Here is a 24,757-nt window from a genome sequence, read left to right on the forward strand (position 1 = left end):
TGGAGGGAAGAGAGGGGAGGAAAAGAGAAAGAGGGGAGGAGGAGGAGGAGGAGGGATTGCTCTTGTGAGATAGGGGGGTGAGGAGGAGAGGTAAAGCTGGCGTTTCTCTCATTGCCTGAATCACTGGAGTGAAACTGCAAAGTCTGCTGCAGTGGAGAGATGAGGAAGGAGGGGAGAAAGGGGGAGGAATTAGGCCGAGCAGAGAATGGGGAGACCAGGGGTTAACATCAGTCTGCACAAACGGCTGCAGTTCATTTCAATCTGACAGACAGACAGACACACATTTAAGGTTGTGAGACTAATGTGGCAAATAATGGGTCCACTCACTCCATTACTGTCAAATGTAACTTCTCTTAAGTGCCACACACACACACACTAACACTGGAGAGAGATCTCTCACATTAACACCCCCTCCTTCTGAAAAATGAGCACACACACTTCATGCGATCTCTTGCATTGCTACAAACTGTATCTATGTGCATCTGCATTCAATGCCGCCGAGCTAAAGTCTGAAAATGAGACTCGACAGAAGACAAACTGGAAATACACACACACACACACAATCTGCACACACACGCACAGGTGGAAGCGGACACGCTGCGGCGAGCATGCATGTTAGGCTACAGATGGTGAGTTAACACACAGCAGTTACCTTGGCTGCTCTGAGCAGGTATTGGTACTGAACACACCATACCTGTGGGGAGTCATGGCAACGTAAATAAAAGGAGGGCTTGGCTGTATTAGTGTGTATACGAGTGTGTTAAATAATGGCAAATCAATTTTAGGATATAAAGGGATTCAGACTAGGGCTGCAATAAAAGTTTATGATTAATAAAAGATAATCTGCTTATTATTTTTCTCAACGAATCTAATGTTTGATCTATTAAACATCCGAAAACAGTGAGGAATCGCAATATATCAAACCCAAATTTGACATGATCAAATGTCCCCACACACACACACACACACACACACACACACACACACACACACACAACACACACACACACACACACACACACACACACACACACACACACACACACACACACACACACACACACACACACACACACACACACACACACACACACACACACACACACACACACACACACACACACACACACACACACAACACACCACACACACACACACACACACACACACACACACACACACACACACACACACACACACACCTCGTCTCCACTACTACACTAAATCTCGACAAATGCCCCTTCACTTTCATCTTTAGTTGTTGCAGCCTGTTGTGTTTCAAATGTTTATTTGAGTAGATTAGTTTTATGTAATCAGCTATCTCACAATGTACTGTTTCCAAATGTTGCCAAACGGTCACAATAGTTTTAGGGTGTAATAGTGTCTGAAGGAAAGCCCAATAAACAAAGTAACATGTATAAATAAACTACTTGAAGCGCCTTCAAAAGTCTGTGTCATGCATCAAATGAACAGCAGCATATCACATGGCTGCAGACTTCCTCTCACCCAGGCTGCGGTTGCTGAGGTACTGTCTCAGGCTGACGTTGCCCAGCTGGGTGGGGGTGACCCGGCCCACCTCGAGAGCCACGGCCGTGCTCTCTCCAAACGCCTCCATGCTCACACACACCGACTGCACCTTCAGCACCAGCACCGACACCTGGAGGAGACGAGAGCAATACAATGAGGAACCAACACCAGGGTTTTCAAAAATCCTCCACACATTTTCCTACTGCACTGAATTTCTAGTTATATTAATGTAGAGGCAGTATAATTATCTCAATATTGATTTCCCGGTAAAGTTCATTTTTTACCCTTTATCTGTTTGCATGCCACATATTTATTTATAATTACAATAAGCAGTATTTTATTTCACAATACAGTATTTTATTTTTACATTAGTTCATATAGTTCATCTCATTCTATTCTACATGTAAATCTCCTGAACTACTTGCACAGTAGTATTGCAACATTCTCTTGCACCATTGTATTTATATTCTGTTATTCCTTGCAGTATTTGTATTGTTTTTTTCACTTGTTTATTGTTCTATGTCTTATATATATTTATAGTCTTTGACTTAAGATTGTCTTTGACTTAAGATTGTCATTGCCATAACTACATTGTAGCTACTGTGCATACAGTATGACAATAAAGCCTTTGAATCTTGAATCCACAATGTGGAGGATGTATAATAGTTTATTTCTTAACTTTTTACTCTTCTGAAAGCTTTGCTATCTTACTGTATCTTTGGTGGGGTCGTCGATGCTCTGGGAGGTGGCGCTGACGGTGTCGGGGGACACGCCCCCCTCCTGCTCTGGACCAATGGCTGCCTCCGTGGCACTCTCAGTGGCACTCTGCTCGCTGATGGCATCCTTGAAGCCGGACATGGACACGTCATCTGGTCACCACATCAAACAAATATTATTTACACAGAAAATACAATATTTTTTTGCATTGTCATGCTTTAGAAATACATCATGGGACTAAAGAAGCCTCCAACACTGAGATATCAGAGCAATGCTGCCCCCTTCTGGTCAACATAGTATCCTACCAGTATATGTGCAGTAAGGATATTTTTTAAAGATTATTTCTGCCCCTAAACACAGAGGACAGAGGTCCTTAAGAGCTACAGAGCAGTGATGCTGGAACTGGAAATGTACTTAAGTTATTTGCAAATAAAACAGGCAGCTTAATGGTTCCTATAAAGAAAACATGCTTTGTTCATTATGTGACTTGGATCGAATAAAAGAAAACATTTGTAATTGCTCATTGTATGAGGATTTAAGCTCTACCCTCTCTCTGTTAGATGTTTTTTTCCTAGAGCTTAGGGGAGAACACAGAATTCTTTATGCGCAATTAGGTGTGTCTCAATATACCATTACCATACAATGTAATATATCCACAATCAGTTGGATTAAAAACGGTATTTCTGTGTGTCAAAAATGCATCAAAGTGTGCTCCACCTCTCTCCAGCAGACTGTACGTGTCTCCGTCCTCCATCAGGTAGCTGTCTATGGAGATGTTGTCCAGCGACTGCAGGGACGGGCTCTTCTTCATGTTCTTATAGGACACAGCGAAACTGGACTGGGAGCGGTCTCGGATCAAACGACCACTACAACACAGATGAAGTGTGTGAAAGACAGTTCATTTGAATCATATCTTTCTTTGTTTGTTTGGGCAACACTGTCCCCGAGTGTCACTGATTTCAGATGATTTAAGAGTGATTGGCATTTATTGTTGCTTTTAAAGAAAGCAGGTGCTTTTCTATGGTTTAACCTGATAGGGAGCAGAGGCTGTCAGGGCTTACTCTGCAAGTCATGAATTCAATATGGCTTCATTTCTTTGTGTGGTGTTGTTTAAGGTCATGTAAAAAAGAATCAAGTGTGCTTTCCTCCAAAGCTCAGGAAATGATCTACAGGAAAATCACAACAGATAAATCAAAGTGGCTCCCTACAGACGAACACAAGGCTTCAAACCAAAAGAGACGTCAGAAAAGGAAACTTCATTTCCCATCACCACGAGTACACCGGTAGACACCAAACACAGGACTCATTTAACACACAGATATAAAACACAGACGGGGACCAGCGTGTCATGCACACACATGCAGAGGCATGCCCTCAGGGGATTCACACAAACACATTTAAACTGATTTGTATTCATACAAGGATCAGAGAGACACACACACACTCATTATCGCAGCTAGTCACAGATCCAGTGCCTTACATGTTGGACATGGAATAAAGGGAGGTGGATCTGCTGGAGTTTGAGGAGCTGAGGAGATCAGAAACCACAGACAAACTTCCTTTCCTTGGTAGAGAGAAAACACACACACACACACACACACACACACACACACCTCGCAAGGGTCAAAGCCAAGGTCAAGGCAGAAAAATAAGTGAATGGGTTAAGAAAGAAAGAATATGAAGGGATGAATAGTGTTAATTCGGTAAACCTTAACTATGACTAAATATGTTGTTTAACAACTTCCATGACGATAACAAGACAATGACTACATTGGTGATAAATAAGGTTAACTGTGATTATATCAATATTTAATATTGTTGACGGAAAAAGACAGTCTTTAAAAAATAAAAGTATTTAAAAAGTCTGTTTATTAACATTTATGACAACCCCAGGGCTTCTGAAAAGAAACAAAGTGGTATTATGTGGCTAAACTAGATGAATTTAAATGGTAAATATAACCTTTTGACTAAAAAAAGGCAAAGATGTCAACAGTCATGGACTAAAAATAATATACAAATAGTTGCGGTTTTGATATAAGATAAGACTCAAAGGCCGAACTGAAACTGAAAATAAAGAACAGGATGAGGTTGATTGAATATGTCATAGACTAACAAGGACATTTGCCAAATAGCCTACTAAGCTACCAGAGGTGAATATGAAAACAGTGGATGAGAAAACACACACAGGAAGACAGAGCAAGTCAGCCAACATTCACAAAGTCAGAGAGGCGTGAAGTCTGAGCATTCATACTGACGGACTCATGTGGAAGCACAACAAACAGCTCTTGTGTTCAGGAGCAGACAGACTCAATTAGAGAGAGGCTCATTCATTAGACTCATCCAGAGAATCACAGAGGGGGATATTTGGATTCACTGATGAAATGTTTAACTAATAATAACTAATTATAACTTGGATTATATGTTTTCTTTTAAAAAAAGGGCTGCAATTTCTCAATCCATCTGTGGGTCATGGATGAGTAAAAGTCTAAAAAGAGTGAGAAATAGTTCAATAGCAAAATGTTTTATCTTTGCATGGACTAAACAATGACAGTTTCATTTGTAATGGAGTTTGAGATATAATGCTGGATCTTGAAATGTCTTGATTTGTTTAACACACAGTCCAGTTAATTCACAACTAGATTTGCATCCGTTTACCATCACAGTATATTATCTTAAATTCCTAACAGTTATTGTTAATTATCCGAGAACATTATTTTAAAAGCTCGCAGATGGTATAAGTTTTCATTTAGTACGCTATCGTGCAAACATGTAAACTCCTATTAATGCACTCTTGCTGTTGTAACACCGTAAATGTTCTAATTCTCATGATTTTACTGATCATAATGTATTCATATATAAATGTTGGTGTGATAGACTGAATACCTGGATACAGACTGAGGCATCTTGCCGGCTTTGTCTTTGTCGCTCCAGTCGGACAGGGGGTCCCCCGTCTGAGTTTTGGAGTCCAGTCCCAAATCCTCATTTCCTGCCAGACCGTCTGCTCCCGCCTCCCCCGCCTCGTCTGAACTCCTCCTCCCAGAGTTCTTCGCTGAAGTCCTGTCCTCCAGTAAGGCTTTGTGATCCGAGTCTGGACGTGATGATGAGTTGGGAACAAGGGGGGCAGGACCCACGGAGCCCTCACCGCATAACAGCTGGTCCACAGTGCAGGCCCCCCCTCCTTCACTCCCCCTCTCCAGCCCCTCTCCCGCCTCACCTCCAGGCTCCAGAGTTCCTCGGCTGTCTGAGGGGGAGAGCTCGGACCCCAGCGGAGAGCGAGACCCCTCAGGATGGGGGATGGGCTTCAGGAGCAGGGACACTTCGGCGCCTTTGAGCAGGAGGCCCAGGCAGACGGTGAAGGGCTGGTGGTCTGCGGGATCCTCAGAGGGGTCCTTGCGGTCCTTCTTGGAGCCCATGGCCTCCAGATCCTGCTGCAGAGTCTGCTGCAGGGCTTTGATGCTGCGCTGCAGATGCATCAGGAACACGTACTGCCGGTGGCTCACCTGAACACACAGCAAAGTAGTTATTACAAATACAGTAACACATACAACTACATTCATTTGAAATATCGACTGGGATTTGACCATTATGAATAACTCTAGTTACGGTTTAATCTTATTTGCAAACGTGTGGGCCCATAAAGCCTGTTGAGATGACATACTTGGAATTGAGCATCGCTACAATAACAGCGAAGCGTTTTAGAGATGGAGGAAAACATGTAGGTGACGGGTTCCTGCTGCAGGACCGAGGAGGAACCGTTACTCTTTCCAATTCTCTCTGAAACTGTATTTTACAATATACTGAAAGTTCATCATGGAATCTTTACCCAATGATTTCCAAAAGATACTGCCTCCCCCAGGTTTAGCATTTATGGTCCAATTTGTGCTCTACAGGCAGCAGTACAAGTGGCACTCTAACCCACTTCCATGTGTTTTATCAAAAGAGAGGCTTGAACAATAACCAACATTGGCAGACTCACACACGTGTTCATAAACACTTCTTTTGTGAATTTATACATTAAAAGAGTCATTTATCCAGTCCAAGTTTCTCACCATGTATTGTGCATTTGTATATTGTAGAGTGTTCAATAGTATTCAGTATTTTCTTTATATTGTGTATTATTTAGATACTCTAGTGTTATATGTCTTTTCTACTGTCATTTTGTAAATATTTGCTGTTAATGGTAATCTTTAGTTATTATTATATTTGTACAGTATCTTATTATATCTTTTAAGTATTTGTAAGTCATGTATAATGCTTGACAACACTGCTGCTGTTATACAATACTTTCCAAATGTGGGATGAATAAAGTATCCATTTGTATATTGTGTAATATATTAATACATTTTATAAATAAAAGGAGATAAAAACATACCTGAGCACTTAAATGCTTCTGCACGTGCACCAATATCTGCACATCTGGATCTTTCCCTGGTGATGACAAAGAGGAGGAGGAGGAAGGCAGACTGTCCAAGGAGAGGGGTTTATGGAGTCCGTTACTGGGAGGCGGAGTTGCATTCTGTGCCTGAACACCCTCAGTACTATAAAAGTCCTTTAACAGTCGTTTCCTCTGCAGACGAGCCACGGCCTCTCCAGATGTGCTCCGGGACAACCCCTCTCTGAGCCTCTCCTGGTGCTGGACGATCTTGGCGGGCTGACCCGCCCACACGGTCAGGGGGAAGGAGTCCACAAAGGGTTGCGGCCGCCCCTTTCCCCCCCGGGTGCTTTCGTAGTCCACCCAGAACTGTGCAAAGTGCAACGCCCAAAAGTCAGCGGCGGCCGGCATCTTGAGGGCGTCCGTGCCCAACGTGGGCACCACCAGGCCCCGGTAGATGTCGTGCAGCCTGGTGTCTTGTTCGTGAGCGTGGCGCTGAAAGACCGGATGGAGGAGGGGTGAAGAAGAGGAGGAGCGAGGGAATGAGGAGAAAGAGGGGGAGAAGAAGGGCTCCTGTTCAAACGCCTGCAGCAGGGCCTCCAGGTGGGAGCGGGTGCAGTTCGCCGGGTGCCGGGTGTTCGTGGCCACCATTTCTGACGTCTGCACTGAGATGGAGCGAGGCAGATCGGGGGGACAGGAAGTGTCCCGATCGGTGGGGATCACCAGCTAAATAGAGAAGAAACGCTGTTAGCATAAGAACACGAGAATAGGGTGCAGGAATGAGTCGGCCTTTAGCTTAGTGGTTGTAAAACCATGCGACTATGATTTAGTTTGTTTATAGTGTAACGTTAGCTTTTTACTTCTGGTGATTGCATTCAAGAGTATAAAATTGAGGAAAGTGGTGTGGTTGATTTTTTTCTTTTTCTGGCAATTCTACTGTGCACTAATCAGAATCATTTTTATGTGAAAAACATCATTTCTATTATATCTCAAAACCTTTATATGTTCACTTAGCCATTTAAATGCTGCTTCTCATTTTTAGATGGATGACTACTTATTTGTCTTTATTTTGCATTTTATTACTGATGTGTGCTTTTTCTCTATATTTAACATGTTAGCTCAGTCTTTAATATTGCTTTCCTTTTGTTTACTTTTGCAACAGAGCTTTCATTTCTGCACTATTAGAGAAATCATCTTGGGGTTGGCCTATGAAAAATGATCCTCGATACATTTCACACTTTAAACATAAACAAAAAAAAGGTCTTGTGTCCATCCTACCTTCAGCATGAGGCCGTCCACCTTGATGTCCACATGCTCTTCAGGTTTCTGCGAGTCGCTGAGCTTGTAGATCTCCATGAACGCCTCCAGACTCTGCCTGAGGTCGAGGGTGAAAAGGTTGATCCACACCAGGCTGCGGGGATCCAGAACCAGCTGCAGGGCGTTCAGCTGGGCGTACAGGTTAGGACACGGGACTAGAGGAATGTAAGAAAGATATATCGTTACACATTTTTTTGAATCTTAGAGAAAGGAGGAATGAGGCATTTTCACACTGACAGGAACAAAAGCTCCACTTCATGCCAAAAAAAGCAAAACATCAAGTGTTGGTAAAATGGAGAGAATTTGTGAGAAATACAAGAATGAATTGATTGGATGATTTTTCATTCAGAACACTGGGCGAAAATCAATCAGCCACTCAGCCAATGACTTCCCCACAGTGTTAAGAAGATGAATGGATTCAAAAGTAAGGAGGGTTAGGAACGTCTCAGCCAGAACGGTGGGATTGTAAAAACATCTACCAACACAGTTTATGGCCCAGTAATAAAAATGAATGTTTCTAAAAACATAAGATGCTAAAACACAAAAGTCTTACTCGGGTAGTCTTTTCCATCAGGGAAGTAGTACTCGGTGAACTCCACATGAATGGCAGGCATCTCTGGGGGGAGGTACAGGGACTTCTTATTGCAGGAGATCATGGTCTTGGGGCTGGAGCGGCGCTGGTCTGCTGTCGACACCTGGAATGCACAAGAAGTATCACTGAAAGTTAACAATGGAGATTTGTGTGGTCTACAGCTACTGTACATCCACACTGGTAACCTTTCGCTAAATAATGCATAGCTTCTGCATGTTTGTGAACACTGAGCATACCCACTTCTGATGCATATCCGAAAACATAAAACGGGGACTATTGAAGAACAATAAAATATAATTCTTCCACCCACTTTATTTGTCTCCGTTTGAGTGAGGGTGTCTGTGTAGGAAAGATAGAGGTAGATCTTAAGTATCAAATCAACTTCCTGTGCAGTGTTTTCCCTATATACAAATAGCGGTGGCGCAATTAAAACTTCTACTCGCTCCACGCTCACATTTTGCTAGGCCCGCGTGCCTTAGCGCCGCTGCTATGACTCCATCCTAGGGGAAACACTGCTGTGGTTATGTGATATGGGTTTTATAGGCATGCGAGTATGAACAGAGATTAGTTCTGAAACAGTGCTAAAAAATAGCATGGAGATTATTTTTGGTTTTATTACTAAAGTTAGTGAGGAGGAGCCTCAGTGATTTGATACACGAGGGTGTGTCAGCGTATGCCTGTAGTGACCTGGTAGATGTTGAAGTCAGCCATCCTGAGAACAACGGAGCTGGACATCAGCTGGGTCTTGGGGCTTTGGGGGAGAGGAGGACTGAAGGCAGCGCTGGAAGAGGTGTTTATTTTACCTGGAGAGGGAAAAAATGGACAAGGATGGATAAAGAGAGAAGAACAAACATGAAATCAGGGTGACAAAGAGGGAGACAAACAGAGCATCCACCCTAAAAGGTGTGTATCACCGCACCCAGCTGTGCGCACACACACACACCGGGGTACCTGGCTCTAGGCACCAGCAGCACTGGGCCGGAGGCTGTGTGTGTGGGCTCCACTCTAGCAGTCCTTCATCTGCCTCCCTAAGCCCTACTCCTCCTGCTCCTGCTCTCTCCTGACTTCCTAGAGGCCAATACACATCGTCCATAAGGGACGCTGGAGGACAGAAAACCCACAGGGATGATGTGCTGTGTGAGTGTGTGCCAGGAGATACAGAAAATATAACCACCCGGAGGTGTGTGTGTGTTTACCGTGCTGTGGGGAAGTGTGCGCGGGGGGAGGGCCCTGCTGATCTCGAACTGTGGTCTTTAACATCTCCACGTTGGAATTGAACTCATCGAGCAGACTGCGAGCCCAGCCCTCTCTGGTCTTTGTGGCCTCGCTGTAATGCATCCAGTGAACACAAGGGTCCCCTGAAGAGAGGGCGGAGAGAAGGACAAATAGAAGAGGTACATTTGTCATTTGTGGTATGTGAATATCTATGATTTTGTAACAAACTGAATATCCTAAGCTGCATCTTTCTGTCTTTTAATTTACACGTGCTAACTTGTTCTGGTAGTATTTATTCTACCCTTTTTTATCCTCTAATCATGCAATACATTCAACAAATATAGAAGGTTGAGTCTTTTATGCTATGTTTTAATTACAACAGTCATTACTAGAATATCTATTTTTTTTTAAACAACAATCGTCACATTTCAGGCACTTTTGCAGTGAGTTTATAGACAATATGACATTGTCCTTAATGCAAGGTGGTAATTCATACCTGCTCTGTGGAAAGGGTAGTAGTCCAAAGTGATGGAGCTGAAGGAAAGCTGCATTGCTCCACCTGTTATTCTCTTAGTGGCCACTGCACAGAAGAAAGAAAGACAGAAAAATGTCAGTCAAAGCTTTTCAGTGAAATGTAAGAAAGCCAAATGAAAGAATCACAAGATAAACATATCTCAGTTCCATGGAGTTTGGACATTTTTTGGTATGTTCTGTGCCCCTGGAATTGTATATGTCACTGTCCCTGTGTCTTTGCATGTGTATACATGTACACTACAATGTACAGTACATGTATATCAGTGCATGTGCTACCTTTGTCCTTAGCCTGGATGTCGTCGCAGATGTGCAGGTCGAGGTGTGTGATCTGCAGGTGGTGGGACGTCTCACACACGTCGTAGGCGCTGAACAGATTGGCCATGGTGGCACCCTGGTCCGCTGCTGAGGACGCCTGCTGGGTGCGCACCTGCTGGGCTGAGGGGGGGGCTGAGGACACCTGGGGAACACAAAAAGACACAGAAACTAGGTTAGTGTTGAAGTTTTGCGGTGCAGAAGAATGTAAATCTGTAGTCAAACCTGGAAGGAAATAAATGATTTAATTGACTTCAGGATATTTAGGATCATGTTCAGGAACAGATGGAGGTTTTTCTGTACAAAGGTTTTTTTGTACAAACATCTCCTGCTGCATGGGAAAAGGTGCTATAAAATGTGATTGTAAAGAAATGTTCCCCCAAGGATTGTTTTTTTCCGATGCTTGTAGCAGTGGTATTTGTGTTTTAAACGATGTCCCTGTATTGAGTCCTATACTTAAAATTCATATTTTGTATATGGGTGAATTTGGTTCTTACAACAGCTGAATCGTGCAGTATTTAATTCTTCCAGCAGATGGCGTATCAGACCAAACTACAGATAACAAATGGACCACTGTATGTTTTATGTGATCTGCATAGCTGTGAATTTGTGTGGGCAATCAATATGTGCATTTTGACAGTGTTTGTGTTTAAGAGGCAACAATATAGGACAGACTGAAAGACACTGCCGGCAACAGAGAGGGAGGAAGATGGTGCAGGCAGATCAGACATCATTTCCATGGACACAAGGACAAACAATCAGACCGTGACTTGGCTTTTTCAGAGGGGGGGGGGGGGACATTAGGACCTGGACTGGGAGAGGGAGATGATAAAAAAAAGAAAGGGAAAGAGAGACAGAAAGAGGTAGAGAAATGTTTAGCAATGTAAAATGTTATCTCTATATGGGGATCAAAGTTCAAATCAAATCAAAGTTTATTTCTATTGCCCAATATCATAAACCACCTCAGTGGGCTCTAAAGATTAACAAATGTAGATGACAGTGTTAACAGATAGATAACATTATAATAAAATAATAAAAACACAGGATGAAATATAATGAAATAGATACAAATAATACAAGATAAAATACAACAAAATAAATAGACGAAATACCATAACATGTAGGACTCGGGAGGACAAACGTAAAGTAATCTGAAACCAGCTCTAACTATAGGCTTTATTAAAAAGGGAGGTCTGCAATGTTGGATACTGTTTGCCTCCCTAATATAAACAGGAAGTTGGTTCCAGAGAAAAGGAGCTTGGTAGCTGAACGCTCAGACTCCTGATCTAGTTGTGTGGACTCTGGGCACTGCTAAAAGAGCTGCAGTCGGGAGCGTAATGCCAGAGTAGTCCATTAGCCAGGTTATAGAGTCATATAATGAACCCTGAAATGTTGAGTACCCCACAGTTTTATGTTACAAATATATACACAGGTCTCCAGCATAGAGAAACTGCCGGATGCTAACTTGCATTTGTTGGGCAATATGCACAATTAGCATAATGTGCGGTAACTAGCATTAAATAGCATATGCAGACAATAGCAAACTTGGCTGATTTGGAACAATTTTGGTAAATTGAGGATGTGTCAATGGCAGTTTTTAGTCCCCTAAAACTTTCAAAATCGACCCCAAAATTCATCAAAATAAGCTGGGTGTACAAATATGGCAACTTTCTGGTTGAAACTGCCTTCTCTTTTCCTGAAAATGTCATAAATTGATTCAACATCCTCAATAACCTCCAAAACCACTCCAAAATTGTCCAAGCCATTTTCTAGCAGTTGTATGCTAATTAAAGCAAATTATGTCAATTGTGAAAATGACCCTTACTACTGTATACCTTTCTAACATAAAACCTTGGGGTACTCAACATTTCCGGGTTCACACAGGAGTAAACTATAGAGGGGCAATAGGGGATTGCAATATATTTGAGGTATGACGGTTCCTGGATGAAGTCACTGTGTTTGTTTAAAATATGTACTTGTGTGAGTCAGTCTTGTTTACCTGCTCTTCGGTGGCCATGCTCTTCCTCTGCTGCGCTGACTTCTCCATGGCCTCGCTCAGAGACTTGGCGTACTGCACCATGGCTTTGAGCTGGGAGTCGGTAAGCACCCAGAGCAGGTCGTCCAGGACGAGGATCAGCTTGGAGGCCACCACGTTACAGTCCTTAATCTGTAGCAGGAAGAGCAGTTAGTATAAACATGCTTTATGCAGGTGGCAGAAGCCCGAGAGCGCCTATTAATGGAACATGTAGAGAAAATCCCTTATTGTGTGACGTGTTTGTTTAATACCGTCGGGATGAATCAAATGGACTGGGACTGTACTAAGCTGAACTAACAGCACGTTTTGGAGAGAAAGGTTTGTGTTAAATGCTTTATTCAGCAGTTCTGAAAGGCCTGAGGAAAACCAATGGGGTTAATTGCTTTCACAGAGCACAAACAAAAAGGCCCTTGTGTGCTTTTCTGCTGCATTATATTTAATTTCCAAAACTTAGTAGTGTCTTGTTTAAATTCACACTGATGAATTGCTGCTTTTTGCCCTGCAGCCTGTGAGGCCACACAGAGGGATTACTGTTCACAGTCAAAAAGGTTACTTAGAGCAGTTTGGGTTTTTAACATGATCCATCAAACTTTATAAAATGAATGAATCTATTTAAAGGGTGTGTGTGTGTGTGTGTGTGTGTGTGTGTGTGTGTGTGTGTGTGTGTGTGTGTGTGTGTGTGTGTGTGTGTGTGTGTGTGTGTGTGTGTGTGGCTGACCCGTCTCTTGAGAGTCACTCTGATCTTGGACTGGTTGGTGATGAGGCGGATGGGGGCGCTCAGCATCTCGTGCTCGGCGCTCTGGATGGCGTCCGCCTCGATGCGGATCATCTGCCAGCTGATCTCTTTAAACGTCAGGATCTGAACCAAACAGGCATGGCGTTACAAAAAAAAAAAATACAAAACAACATCCTTTTAGACTTTCAGATAAGTGAGTAAATGAACACGGACCTCCCCCCTCTGAGGGTCCTGGATGCGGGTGAAGCGCAGGTCGCTGATGCTCCAGCTGGTGTTGACGCTGTAGACCTGCAGCTGCGACAGCTCGAAGGAGGCGTTGAAGGCCTTGGCACTGATCCTGATGACGATGGAGTTGATGGACAGCGATATGCCCTCCACCACCTTTTCAGCAAAGCCATATTCACTGCAGAGGAGACAGACGGGTGGACAGAGAGTTTGGTAAACAAGGTGATAAGTGGTGCCTAGCAACAGGGTGCACTACAGTACTCAATCACTAAGCTGTAAATGTGACACAATGACTTTTATGTATTATGCATGTGTAAATGTTATACATTTACAAGGCAGGGGATAACTTAACATTCTTCCTTAATAGTTTTTATGGAGGTGTGTCAGTTCTGGTTGTCAGGATTAATGTGATGTAAAATCATTTCTAAATCTTGAAATTTGTTTTGTTGTTTTGATCATACAGTAAAGTCAAAACAACAAAAGTTGTTTTGATCATAAAGTAAAATACTATATGGTTCAGTTCCAGATACCTGTGACTAAATGTTTTTAGCCTTTGCAGATACACTGTGATCTGTGCGTTGTAATGCACATGCGTTAATGATAAACCGGAGGCATACAATTGTTGAAATTGCACTTAAGACATTTGAGGTTTTTCCTAATGTTTTGTCAAAAGATAGTTCAAGTACTTTTTTGCACTAAAACAAAAAGGAAACAATTTGGAGTTGTCGTTATTTATAGGTTATAACGCTAAGATGTTACTGGTCCGGCCCACTTGAGATCAAATTAAGCTGTAAGTGGCCCCTGAACTCAAATGAGTTTTAAAAACCCCTGATCTAGATCATAAACCTTACCTCTAATTATCATACGAATAAAACTGTTTCCAAGTGTACTCAAACTTGTGTGAACCAAATCGTTTTAATCCAGGCAGGGAAAGGACGCTCTGAACCAAAGTGCAGATGGTGGCGGTACAAAGAGTTAACGGAAACATCAGCAGTGCTTACCTTTGTCCTGATGCTGTTGCTATGGGCGACGGGCCATTAGGAGGACGGGGCTCGTCGCAGGTGCTCATCTCCATCACCACTTTATCCAACGTCTGCAAGCAAGTCACAGGATTAGCTTCTCAACCAACAGATGTCTTCATAAAACAGTTTTCTTAGCTTTTGATTCGGCAGTAGAACCATAAACCGATTTTTCTAGTAAATTGAACACTTTAAATCACATAGAATATCCACTTTAACCTTGGATATTCAGAGTATTTATGGAAATACCACTCTTCCATTGCTTAGTCATTCATTAGTCATTTTTTGTTTTTTTGTTGTGGGAGGTGTATTGTGTCTTAATGAGATTTGTAGTAAAGTTCAATTGATAAAAAAGGGTGTTGCAGGGTGTTTCCCCTGGAGATGTTGAGTCCTCCTGGATGTTGTTTACTGATACGCAAGTGGCCGCAAGATAAAACCGTGAAGTATTTTGCCTTTATTCTCACATTGATAAAAGTCGTGACACAGCAGGCCTCTCTTCTCCGTGCGTGCCACCTTTAGGCAGTATTTGTATAATATTTCCTTGCCTTTGTTGGTGGTGTGATAACATTGTGTTCTTCAGGAGGGTGACTAACAGCGGATTCAGCAAAGTGCTATTGTCCTCCATTAAATATGCTGCCCACGTGTAATGTGGTTGTGATTAAATGCTTAATGTCTTTCAAATAGTGTGGCGATAGTTTTGTGTTCCCCTGATATGTTTGTTGGAATATCTCATATAATACATCAATACAGATTGCCAAGCCCGACACGTTGCGAAACACCAGGTGTCGGGAGTATATATATGAGGACTGAGGACCAGACGCAGTAATCAGGTTTTGTGTCAACGAGTAAAAATGGAGCACATATTCCTCTTGTTGTTGTCGGTTTCCACAGTTCTGTGCGCTGGGAATTACAGCCACCTGGGGACCGGGGGCAGCATGGCCGTCTGTCAGCCCGACACCTGCGCCTTGCTCAGCGAGGTGGCAGCCATGAGGGAGAGGCTGACAGCCGCCACGGAGACACAGAGCAGCCTCCAGCAAAACCTGGGGAACATGATGCAGCAGATGGCCACCGTCCAAGCCAACCTGAATGCCTACAAAACCCAGGCGGAGGATCTCATAAAGATAAACCTGGCTCAGGACGAGAAGCTGAAAGCGCTGGTGGACGTTTCTTCTGCAGTCACGGCAAAGATGGCTTTCACCGCCGCTCTGGGAAGCACAGCTGGTCCGGTTGAGAAGGACATGCCGCTGAAGTATCAGAGAATCCTATCCAACATCGGCAGTGGGTACAACCCCGCCACGGGCATCTTCACCGCCATGGTCCGGGGGATGTACTACTTCAGCTACACCATGTACAACAACAACTCCGGGCAGCCCAACTCTGTGCTGTCCCTGATGATGAACACTCAGAAGATCGTGTCCACCTGGGACACGGAAGGCGACGACAGCCACGACAGCGCCACCAACGCGGCGGTGGTGCAGCTGGAGGCCGGAGACAGCGTGTTCGTGCAGCTCTACGCAAACAGAGTCCTCTACGACGACGGCTACTACTTCAACACCTTCAGTGGCTTCCTGCTCTTCACCTTGTGATTTTTTGATGGACGATAAGTAAATTATGCAACAGGACAGGTGGCTAATTTGTCCAAATACATTGAAAATTGTTTGTAAATCTAATTTTGGATGATTTGATGACCATACATGTAGAAAGAAAAAAGTTCTCATGACCCGTTTTAAATGTGTGTAGTGGTTGGAACTTACCAAAGAGATTGGGTGAGTCTTCAACTTTGTCCATGGTATCTGTGAATGAAAACAGAGTGGCTCAGCTTTTCAGCCTCTCAGTATTCTGATCCGTACAGCAGGCATGGGACCTTTGTGCTCTGAAAATGATAAGCTAAAATACCATTTAATGGGATGTAAAATTGAATAAATGCAACCACATTGTACAGAATTAAATCATGACAAAACAGCAGACAAGGTGCAGTAAATCGGAGATGAAGGAAAAAGAGAAATCAATGAGACCAGACTTAGTGGCAGTTCCATTAATCCTCAGCCTCCTGATTCCTGGCCATGTCAAATTATATAGCAGGAGAGATGACATGCTTATGTTCACTAGCAGAGTTTTCTACAAAGCGACTTGTTCTTTGAGAAGTCATGAATCAAGAATCAAAGATTTGCTGCTGTAATTGAATTAGAGTCACATTATATTCAGCTTGCCTCTGTTGTAGAAATGCTAGGAGGTGCTAGTAGGGCTGTTAACTTAAGCCTGTCACTTTGAGACATCACTGCAGAACCATTTAATACCGTTTATATATATGTATGTGTTTATGAATCATCAACAAAGCAACTATTCATTTATATGTGTGACTGTCTTTTTGCAACAGGAAGCCAAAAGAACACAAAGAGGTGAGGAAGTGAGATTGAAATCTGTTCTCCTTTGTAAAATATTGCTACCAGTTTATCAGTTAACACTGCAATGCGCTTTACACTGCAGCCAGGCAGTACCACAGGTTTCAATTTAACAGCTTCACGGTTCACTGAGAAATCTGATGCTGTGATGATGAGGGTATTATAGTTCTCAACACACACTGGCAATGACACAGCAAGTATGTTGAGTAGAGATATCTCACGGCAGTAAACGTTAAGAGAAAGAGAGAAAAATGACAAAATGGAGATTAAACAAAGTGACAGATTTGTAAAGGTTGAGAAAAGATTTAGGAAAGTACAGAGAAAAAATAAATGAATTGGAGGAGGAAAATAAAAGGTGGAAAGTTGACTAAAAAAGTCCAGTGACGAAGCAAATGACTGTACGCTGCGTCATTCACTGTTTCCAGGGTGTGTCAGTGTTATGCTCCCATACATGGAAATGGGCTAAGACTACATTGGGTGCATCAGAGTGTGTGTGTGCGTGTGTGTGTGTGTGTGTGTGTGTGTGTGTGTGTGTGTGTGTGTGTGTGTGTGTGTGTGTGTTGCAAAGAGTAATTAAAAGTGTACCTGACAGGTGTTAACTTGAATCTACACATTGGCTTGATAAAAGAAATCAGCCTGTCTGAATATATAAACACAATATGTTTTGCAATTTCCTGGGTTCATTTCATTTAGGCCTGAAATAAAACTGTTAAATCGATGTGTACATTATTTTAAAGATAAAACAAATCATATCGTTGTTCATCAGTTGTAATATTTCCCTTCAAGGGATAAAGCTTGAATGGGATGTAAAGTTTGACTGAAAAATGCCTATTTGCTTTCTGGCAGCAATTAAGATAAGACCGATACCACATAAAGCTACCGCCGGAAGCTTAGTGTAAACAATAGAATTAGGGGGGAAACACATAAAACATTTTTTTCAGGTTTAAATAAAATAAACATTTCACAAAGGGTTACTTGCCAGGCTATCTCTTATCTATCAGCAGTTGCTAGGCAGCGAGCAAAGAAAGTTACTGCGTCTTTCCAAGAAAAATATATAAAATGTTATGTGGTGAGCTTTGGAGGTACAGTACGGGTTGGTACATTTGAACAGGGACAGGTTAGCGGTTCAGCCTAGTTTCCAGTCTTATGCTAAGCTAACAGGCTGTAGCTTCATATTTATGTCAAAGTGGTATCAATATTACATTCCCCTAGCTGCCACAAAGCACATTTAATTTGTTTTTGATTGTTTTGCTTATGTTTTCAGTTTAAGTTGTATTACCTATTACCCATTACCCCGTTTGTTCTGGTCTCTATTGGTCATTTGTCTTCTAAACTCTCTTGTGTGTATTTGTGACACTGTATTTGTCTGCACTTCTCCTGTAATTGCTATATCACTAAAGAAAAGAAAAAGAAACAAGAAAAAAAGACAGCAAAAAAAAAATCCTTTTCAAACTATCCCTTTAAAAATCCTTAAACTCAACACATGGCAGTGTCCTCACCCTGATGGCGGCCTTGTTGCACTCGACGCGGTTGATGGCGAGCCAGGTGGGCAGGTCCAGCAGGCTCTGCAGAACCTCCTCGTCCAGCTCCAGGTTGGTCATCTGGCCCTCCCCCTTCAGCGTGCTCAGGTTGATCTTGTCCGGCGACAGGTTCTTAGCAAACCTAGGAGACGCAGACGAGAAGAAGTGCAGCTTTGAGCCTGGGAATATTTATCGATACAGGTCCTTGGCAAAGTACCATGACAGCCAAACAAACCCCAACTGTTAGACTTGGTGTTCTGGAGGGGAACAGAGAGGGGCCTGTCCAAAGCAACTCACACAAAAGATCCAGGCAATAACTATTAATCACAGGGTAAATTATACTTAAGAACAAAACCCACATCTTTTTAATAGCACACTCAAAATGAGCCTTTCATTTAAGGTTATACATTGCTTTTAAATACATACGAGACAATGACCCCAACTACAAGTATATGGAAATAACAGAAACCCCATTTTAAAAAGCATGTTTTCCTCTTTATTTAAACTTGTTTGCTAGGTTTCCATAGTTACCACATAATCTGACTATGAGAGGGGAAAGGAAGGATCAAGGTTCTTAGTTATTCAGTTTTAATAATGAAAGATGCAATGTATAGGATTTATAGAAAGTAAGAAGGAGATCTTACAGTGGTAGTCTCAGGATAATTGCCGTCTGTGACATCCATACTGGAACTGGACAGAATATCTTTGTGTGTTCACAGAAAGTGTACTCAAGCCTCACTTAGATGATAAGGTATGAGCTTATATTGATATTTATAACCTCTCTAATGAGTAAATGCTGTGTACACATATTGTAAGGTGATGAAAAGATATGGTGTGGAAAGTATATTTGCTATTTAGCTTAAGTAAATACCATTGAACATACAAAGACAGTGTCCATGAACTTGAATTTTTGGCTAACAGTTTGATTATTGGTTAATAATTAGCAGAATGGGTAAATAATAAATGATGCATCTCTGCAGATTGGGCAAATAGAACCTCTTCTAATGGGGGTAATATTGATTTCTCTAACTGACAAGAACCCCACAGCCTTCAATCTGTGACATGATATATATGTATTGATATTATAATGACTGTCACAGGTGCAGCAAGAAGACCTCGCAAGGCAAACGTCAAAAAGTGCTGATGTATGGAGTCACTCAGTAACTGGATACTTTTAGGGAGACAAAGGGTCTGTGTTCCCTGATGGAAGACACAGCAAAGTGCACAGAGACTGTATCAGTATCTGCAGTGTGAAATACACTTTGCCCCATAAAAGCAACACTTTATGGTTCCGCTGCCCACGTTTTAAATTCCTGTTTCTTTCCATTCAACACCTTCCCCTTTCAGAGTTAGATTCCTCTCTACTGCAAATCAAATCAAGTTTTATTTATATAGCACATTTTTAAACGATTTTTGTTCGAGCCAAAGTGCTGTACATATAATAAAAATACCCTACAGTAAAGACACTTTACAGCAAATACAACAGCACAGTTTGTGCAGAATATCAGTATGAGAAAAACTTCAACATGTTGGGTGTCATTTATTATTCAGCAGCAGGCAGACAAACACAGCTCAGTGGAACAAGACAACAAAAACACTCCCTCGCAAACAAAAACACAATTTGAATATGGGCTCACGTTGGCATACACACACTTGGGGACAGAAAAAACACAGTCTGTCTCTGAGAGGTGTGTGTTGATGCTGGAGTGTCTCAGCCTTGTGAGCAGTGAAATATTCATTCCTGCTGCCGATCAAGTATCAAGCAGCTAGCTTCACATTAGCTCTCTCACTCCTTATCTGGATTCTTCCCCGGGTCACCTCTCTTCCTCTCCCCTTCTCCAAAAGTAATAAACCCTCTCTTATAATATGTTGTTGATCCGCTGTTTAATGGGCTACTTATGCTACAATGACAGATCCTACTCATTACTGAGAACAGCAAGAGTATTAAGTTCACACACCGTCATCTTTCTCCTTTCATTATTCCAGTCAGCAGGGCCGGGTTCAGCGAACCAAATCCAGCCCATACAAGAGATTAGAGCTAGCTACTGGCTGGACAGGGGTCTGTCTGCCTGTCTGAGGGTATATGAACTACTCAACAGTGACAATCCATGGCCACATTCCTCTCTGTAAAAGTTCATTTCAACCTTGTGCCGTTTTCTGGGTCATGGCAATGTTCCAAAAGAGATTGGTAAGGGTTATCTTTGCAGTTCAAATTGCAACAAAATGAAACGAGAAGGGTGTTACAAATGCAGTTTGAAAGGAATGAATCTGTTCAGTTACTGTTGAAATATACATGGCCTATGCAAAACCAGGTTGTGGGCTATAAGCTGTTGGTGGGTGATTTAGACATTTGACCTAGAGACATTCGGTTTTTATTTGAAAGCTGAGGAACATACTGTGTATAAGCTCTGAATTGTCAATTTGTTAAAGATGTCCTTTTTAAGGGCAATAGATTACAAAAGAATACTAATCAAAAACATAGATGTTGTGTGTAAATCCACTTAAAGTAGTCAGCAACTGTGGGATGATCGTGCAACGTTTTACCATAGCAACAAACCACTCTTTAAATGCTGATGTCTGTGGAAAAGGAAACGCACTTTTCCGTGCCCTGATGGTGCATTTGTGGCGCAGCCTGATGACATCAGTGCCAGCTAGAGAGGAGCCTGAGCAAAGATGGCCAGAGTGACTCAACCAGGAAGCCAGCTTGTTATAGCAACCAAGACCGTAGCAACAAAAATAGAGACATGAATAAAGAGAAAGAAAAAAAAAACACAAACACTAAATATAAAAAGAAAAAGGAGACATCCTCTGGCTGAGTGTGGTTTTCCAAGAAGAAGAAAAAAAGATGTTGGATGTTGGCACATTCTTTCCTGCCAGTGCTCATTTGACCGAGCAACAGGCTTGGCTCAACAACAGAAAGGGAGAATGTGACCTTCAAATCCTTCATTAGCACAGCGAGTGTCAACAGTAGAATAATGATAGCAAGACATTTGATTCCACAGCGACTGAAGTTAACAACATGCCTGTGGTCAATGTGGCACACTCAGACAATCGAGCTAATTCAAATAAATGACACTTATATGTTCCTAAAATCCTTAGCTCTTTTGTTTAACACAATGGTGGTCAACCACCTTCATTTTTAAAAAGGAACTCTCAAATGCTAGTTCATTACAAGTAATCCAATATTTCCAAATATATTTCTATTGCCAGTCAGGGATACGTTTAATGTATTTGTTGCACTCCTGGTGCAGTGTGAGTCTACAAATAACAACCACTAAGTGTGTAAACCTCTCCTAATTACCAGTTGTTGGTGTTGTTGTCGTCCACAACCGTTACCTAAAATTCACATTAAATAATATCATCCTGAGGAATCTACTGTTGACCTCTAAGGTTGATTGAAGGTAAATAACAAGAACCATTTATTACTTCCTGTAGGATCTAAATGCATGCATTGCTTATTTTGTTTTTGGAAAGAGCATAAAGCAAAGTCCAGGTGTTTTTATTGTTACATTTCCATTCTTTTATTGTTATAGGTGGTGCACACGAGGTGCCTTTTGATTGTTCTGCAGTGCCAGCAAGTCTCTGATATTGAAGCCAAAGGGTTTGTTTATTTGACAAAAATACATCACGCTCCCTACAGAACAGTTATTAAAAAGTCACCTCCAAGTTATCATTAGGAGAGATTATATGAATTACTCTCAAGCTTACAATCAGCGAGTTGCAAAGACAAACACATGGAGAGCTGTGCACAATACTCCACCTCCGCACATGTCAACAGGCCACCTCTCAGAGTGAAGCCAGTTTATATTGGCAGGCCCCAGAGAGCTGGAACATTCATGACGGAGCAAAGCTTGGTGTGAAGGGAAAAACAGTCTGGAGCTGCAGAGGAGGACGCCAAGGCCTGAAGGGACCCTGGTCAAATGTCACACACACACACAAGTGCTTCATATCTCACTGATGAGACACCCACAGCCAGACACTCAGTCGTGACTCATGCTATAATAGCCTTCCCACCAGCTGTGAGATAACACTGGGAATAGTGGAGTTGATTTCTACGGTGCCTCATCTCACAGAAACTGCAGGATGGAGTCTCTCGCACCGCAATGGGCACTAAATCTCAGAAAAGACGTGTGATATATGTGCACGTAATGGATAACACGGTTTAACACTGGCATTACAATCCCTTCTGCTCAACCTCAGCTGACTCAGAGTTTAAAAGTATTCCCTACATTTACCAGTATCCTCTCTACTGATGACAAGTTAATGGATGCAATTCTTGTGGGATCATTTGGCGGTCATAAGATTTCCTGAAACCAAATGATTCATCTTTCAAAATGCTGAAAGCCCCACTGACAGATTACAAGTGCACTATAATGCTTCACATTCAACATAAAAACCTAAAAAGCAGAGTAGGTGAGCGGTGCTAAGCTCAAGCCATTGTGTTAAATCTCATACCCTCCTGAATATAAAGCTAATCTCCCGGGTCATACACTCTTTCTATTAGAAGCTGGTCGTGATAATCTTCATTCTTTGGGGCCCTTTCTGTGTACATTTGTCTTTCAACAGCTTTGACTTATGCACATCAAGCAAATCTCCCTCTACCACATTCCTCTGAAGATGTAGATTATGCCGAGTTTGCAGGACTGTTGTGCCGTGGTCTTGTGACGTTAATAAGTAGTCATTTACTCTGTAATCAGGAAGGTATGGAATGGATAGGCTCAAATATTATATTGTGGGCCTAAACGCGATAAATAGGGGGAGGGAGTCATTTGTTTGGGTACATAACAACATTAGGATGTTTGAACAAATTATGGAGATACGTAAAGATGACCTGCATAACATTCTTTTTTCAATCTGCCTAAAAAGAAAATAGAAATCTCATCAATGCATAGAGCTCAAATAAAATAGCCATTAACCAATACATTGATTGACAGATCAGATCGATTTATATAAGCAGAAATACCAAACATGCCAAATATATCTTGTTAAAAGTGAGGTATTGCTGCTTTTCACAACTTCATTTCTATATACATATTGTTGGATTAACGGTTTGTTTGTCAAACATGACATGCGAGCACATCATCTTGAGCTTTGGCAGATTGCCTTTTAGACTTTCAATTTGTCAAAAAGATATATTATAAAATGTATTACGATTAGATGAAGCAACAATTTAAAAAAAAACATTGCCGCTTTGAATGCATTAATCAATATCAAGATTAAAAGGAAATAGAATCACGGAAAAGAGAAAGATGGATCTAGGTAGGTAAGATGGAAGAGAGTAAAACAATCGCTACAGAGCTCCATATGGGAAGGCATTATCTCTGTAGCAAGACCAAAGTTTGAGTCTTAATCTTCAACTTGAACACTTGTAATTAGGCTCCTGGCTCTGAATATCTCCCAGCTCCATGTTTCATCTCTGCAGCTGAACCTGACCTTTAGACTCTGTGTGAAAGTAAGAAAGAAATCACTCTTCAGAGGGAACAAAGAAGAGAGAATGTGACCAGGCATGTCTACCATCATTTAGCCATTTCAACATCAATCTATATGCGTGTGTGTAATGTGTGTAATAGGATCTTGTCTGTCTGGCTGTGGGCCAGAAGGGTCTTGTCGATAATCTAAACCAGTCTGTAATGCCAACAAACACACCGTGTCATTTAAACCACCCCCAGGGGCTACCTGAGTTTGAACGTCTTCATCGATACACTCATGTTAGAAAATCCAATGCATGCCAACAATTCAACCTTGTCACTTAATATTAACAAACTCATCCTTGCACATGGGAAGTACCACTCATTGCTTCCTCTAACAGTTGGTAAAAAAAAAAAGGCTGTCTCAACGTTAATATGTCATGAAGGCCTCAGTGCACATGTCTCGTCCAGAGGAGGAGAATCCACTGCAGACGTCCATGAGCTGTAAAGATGGTGGTGACTTGTCCTGGTGACAGAAAGTATTAAAACTGACGTGCGTCTTCTGTAGGAGTTCAGCGTGGAGGCTGAGCTGACATGTTGACACTCACAACATAACCTGTAGCTGTGTAAGCACACCTACACTGTGTATGAATAATGGAGCTCTGCAGGGTTCACTATTCCTGGCTGGTGCTGACCAAGCAGCAACTGAGCAGGGGAAATCTTTAAAGGTATGGTTCGGATTCTTTGTGTTAGTGTTGTATAGTACACTTATCCATCCATAGTGTAGCATCTACAGTAGATGGTGGCCTGCACGCCCTCAGTTTGG

At 42.1% G+C, this 24,757-nt stretch overlaps 1 protein-coding gene across 5 annotated transcripts in view; it reads right to left on the reverse strand.

Annotated features, from left to right (window-relative positions):
• Positions 1 to 24,757, reverse strand: part of uhrf1bp1l (UHRF1 binding protein 1-like) — a 33,329-nt gene that overhangs the window by 6,173 nt on the left and 2,399 nt on the right. For 2 of the 5 annotated variants that reach the window (XM_034133365.1, XM_034133366.1), the window contains exons 2-20: positions 18,503 to 18,665; positions 16,356 to 16,394; positions 14,584 to 14,675; positions 13,571 to 13,760; positions 13,340 to 13,480; positions 12,586 to 12,753; positions 10,551 to 10,731; positions 10,237 to 10,320; positions 9,722 to 9,883; positions 9,213 to 9,328; positions 8,487 to 8,628; positions 7,895 to 8,088; positions 6,617 to 7,342; positions 5,128 to 5,744; positions 3,725 to 3,808; positions 2,962 to 3,110; positions 2,239 to 2,396; positions 1,507 to 1,657; positions 653 to 694 (exon numbers count right to left, since the gene is read on the reverse strand). In XM_034133365.1, coding sequence (XP_033989256.1) covers positions 653 to 694; positions 1,507 to 1,657; positions 2,239 to 2,396; positions 2,962 to 3,110; positions 3,725 to 3,808; positions 5,128 to 5,744; positions 6,617 to 7,342; positions 7,895 to 8,088; positions 8,487 to 8,628; positions 9,213 to 9,328; positions 9,722 to 9,883; positions 10,237 to 10,320; positions 10,551 to 10,731; positions 12,586 to 12,753; positions 13,340 to 13,480; positions 13,571 to 13,760; positions 14,584 to 14,675; positions 16,356 to 16,394; positions 18,503 to 18,665 — 3,599 coding nt within the window. The remainder of the gene's footprint in view (positions 1 to 652; positions 695 to 1,506; positions 1,658 to 2,238; positions 2,397 to 2,961; positions 3,111 to 3,724; positions 3,809 to 5,127; positions 5,745 to 6,616; positions 7,343 to 7,894; positions 8,089 to 8,486; positions 8,629 to 9,212; positions 9,329 to 9,721; positions 9,884 to 10,236; positions 10,321 to 10,550; positions 10,732 to 12,585; positions 12,754 to 13,339; positions 13,481 to 13,570; positions 13,761 to 14,583; positions 14,676 to 16,355; positions 16,395 to 18,502; positions 18,666 to 24,757) is intronic. The other 3 variants (XM_034133368.1, XM_034133367.1, XM_034133369.1) reach the window with 3 other exon arrangements.

The sequence above is a fragment of the Trematomus bernacchii genome, unplaced genomic scaffold (assembly GCF_902827165.1).
Source record: "Trematomus bernacchii unplaced genomic scaffold, fTreBer1.1, whole genome shotgun sequence".
NCBI classification, from domain to species: domain Eukaryota; kingdom Metazoa; phylum Chordata; class Actinopteri; order Perciformes; family Nototheniidae; genus Trematomus; species Trematomus bernacchii.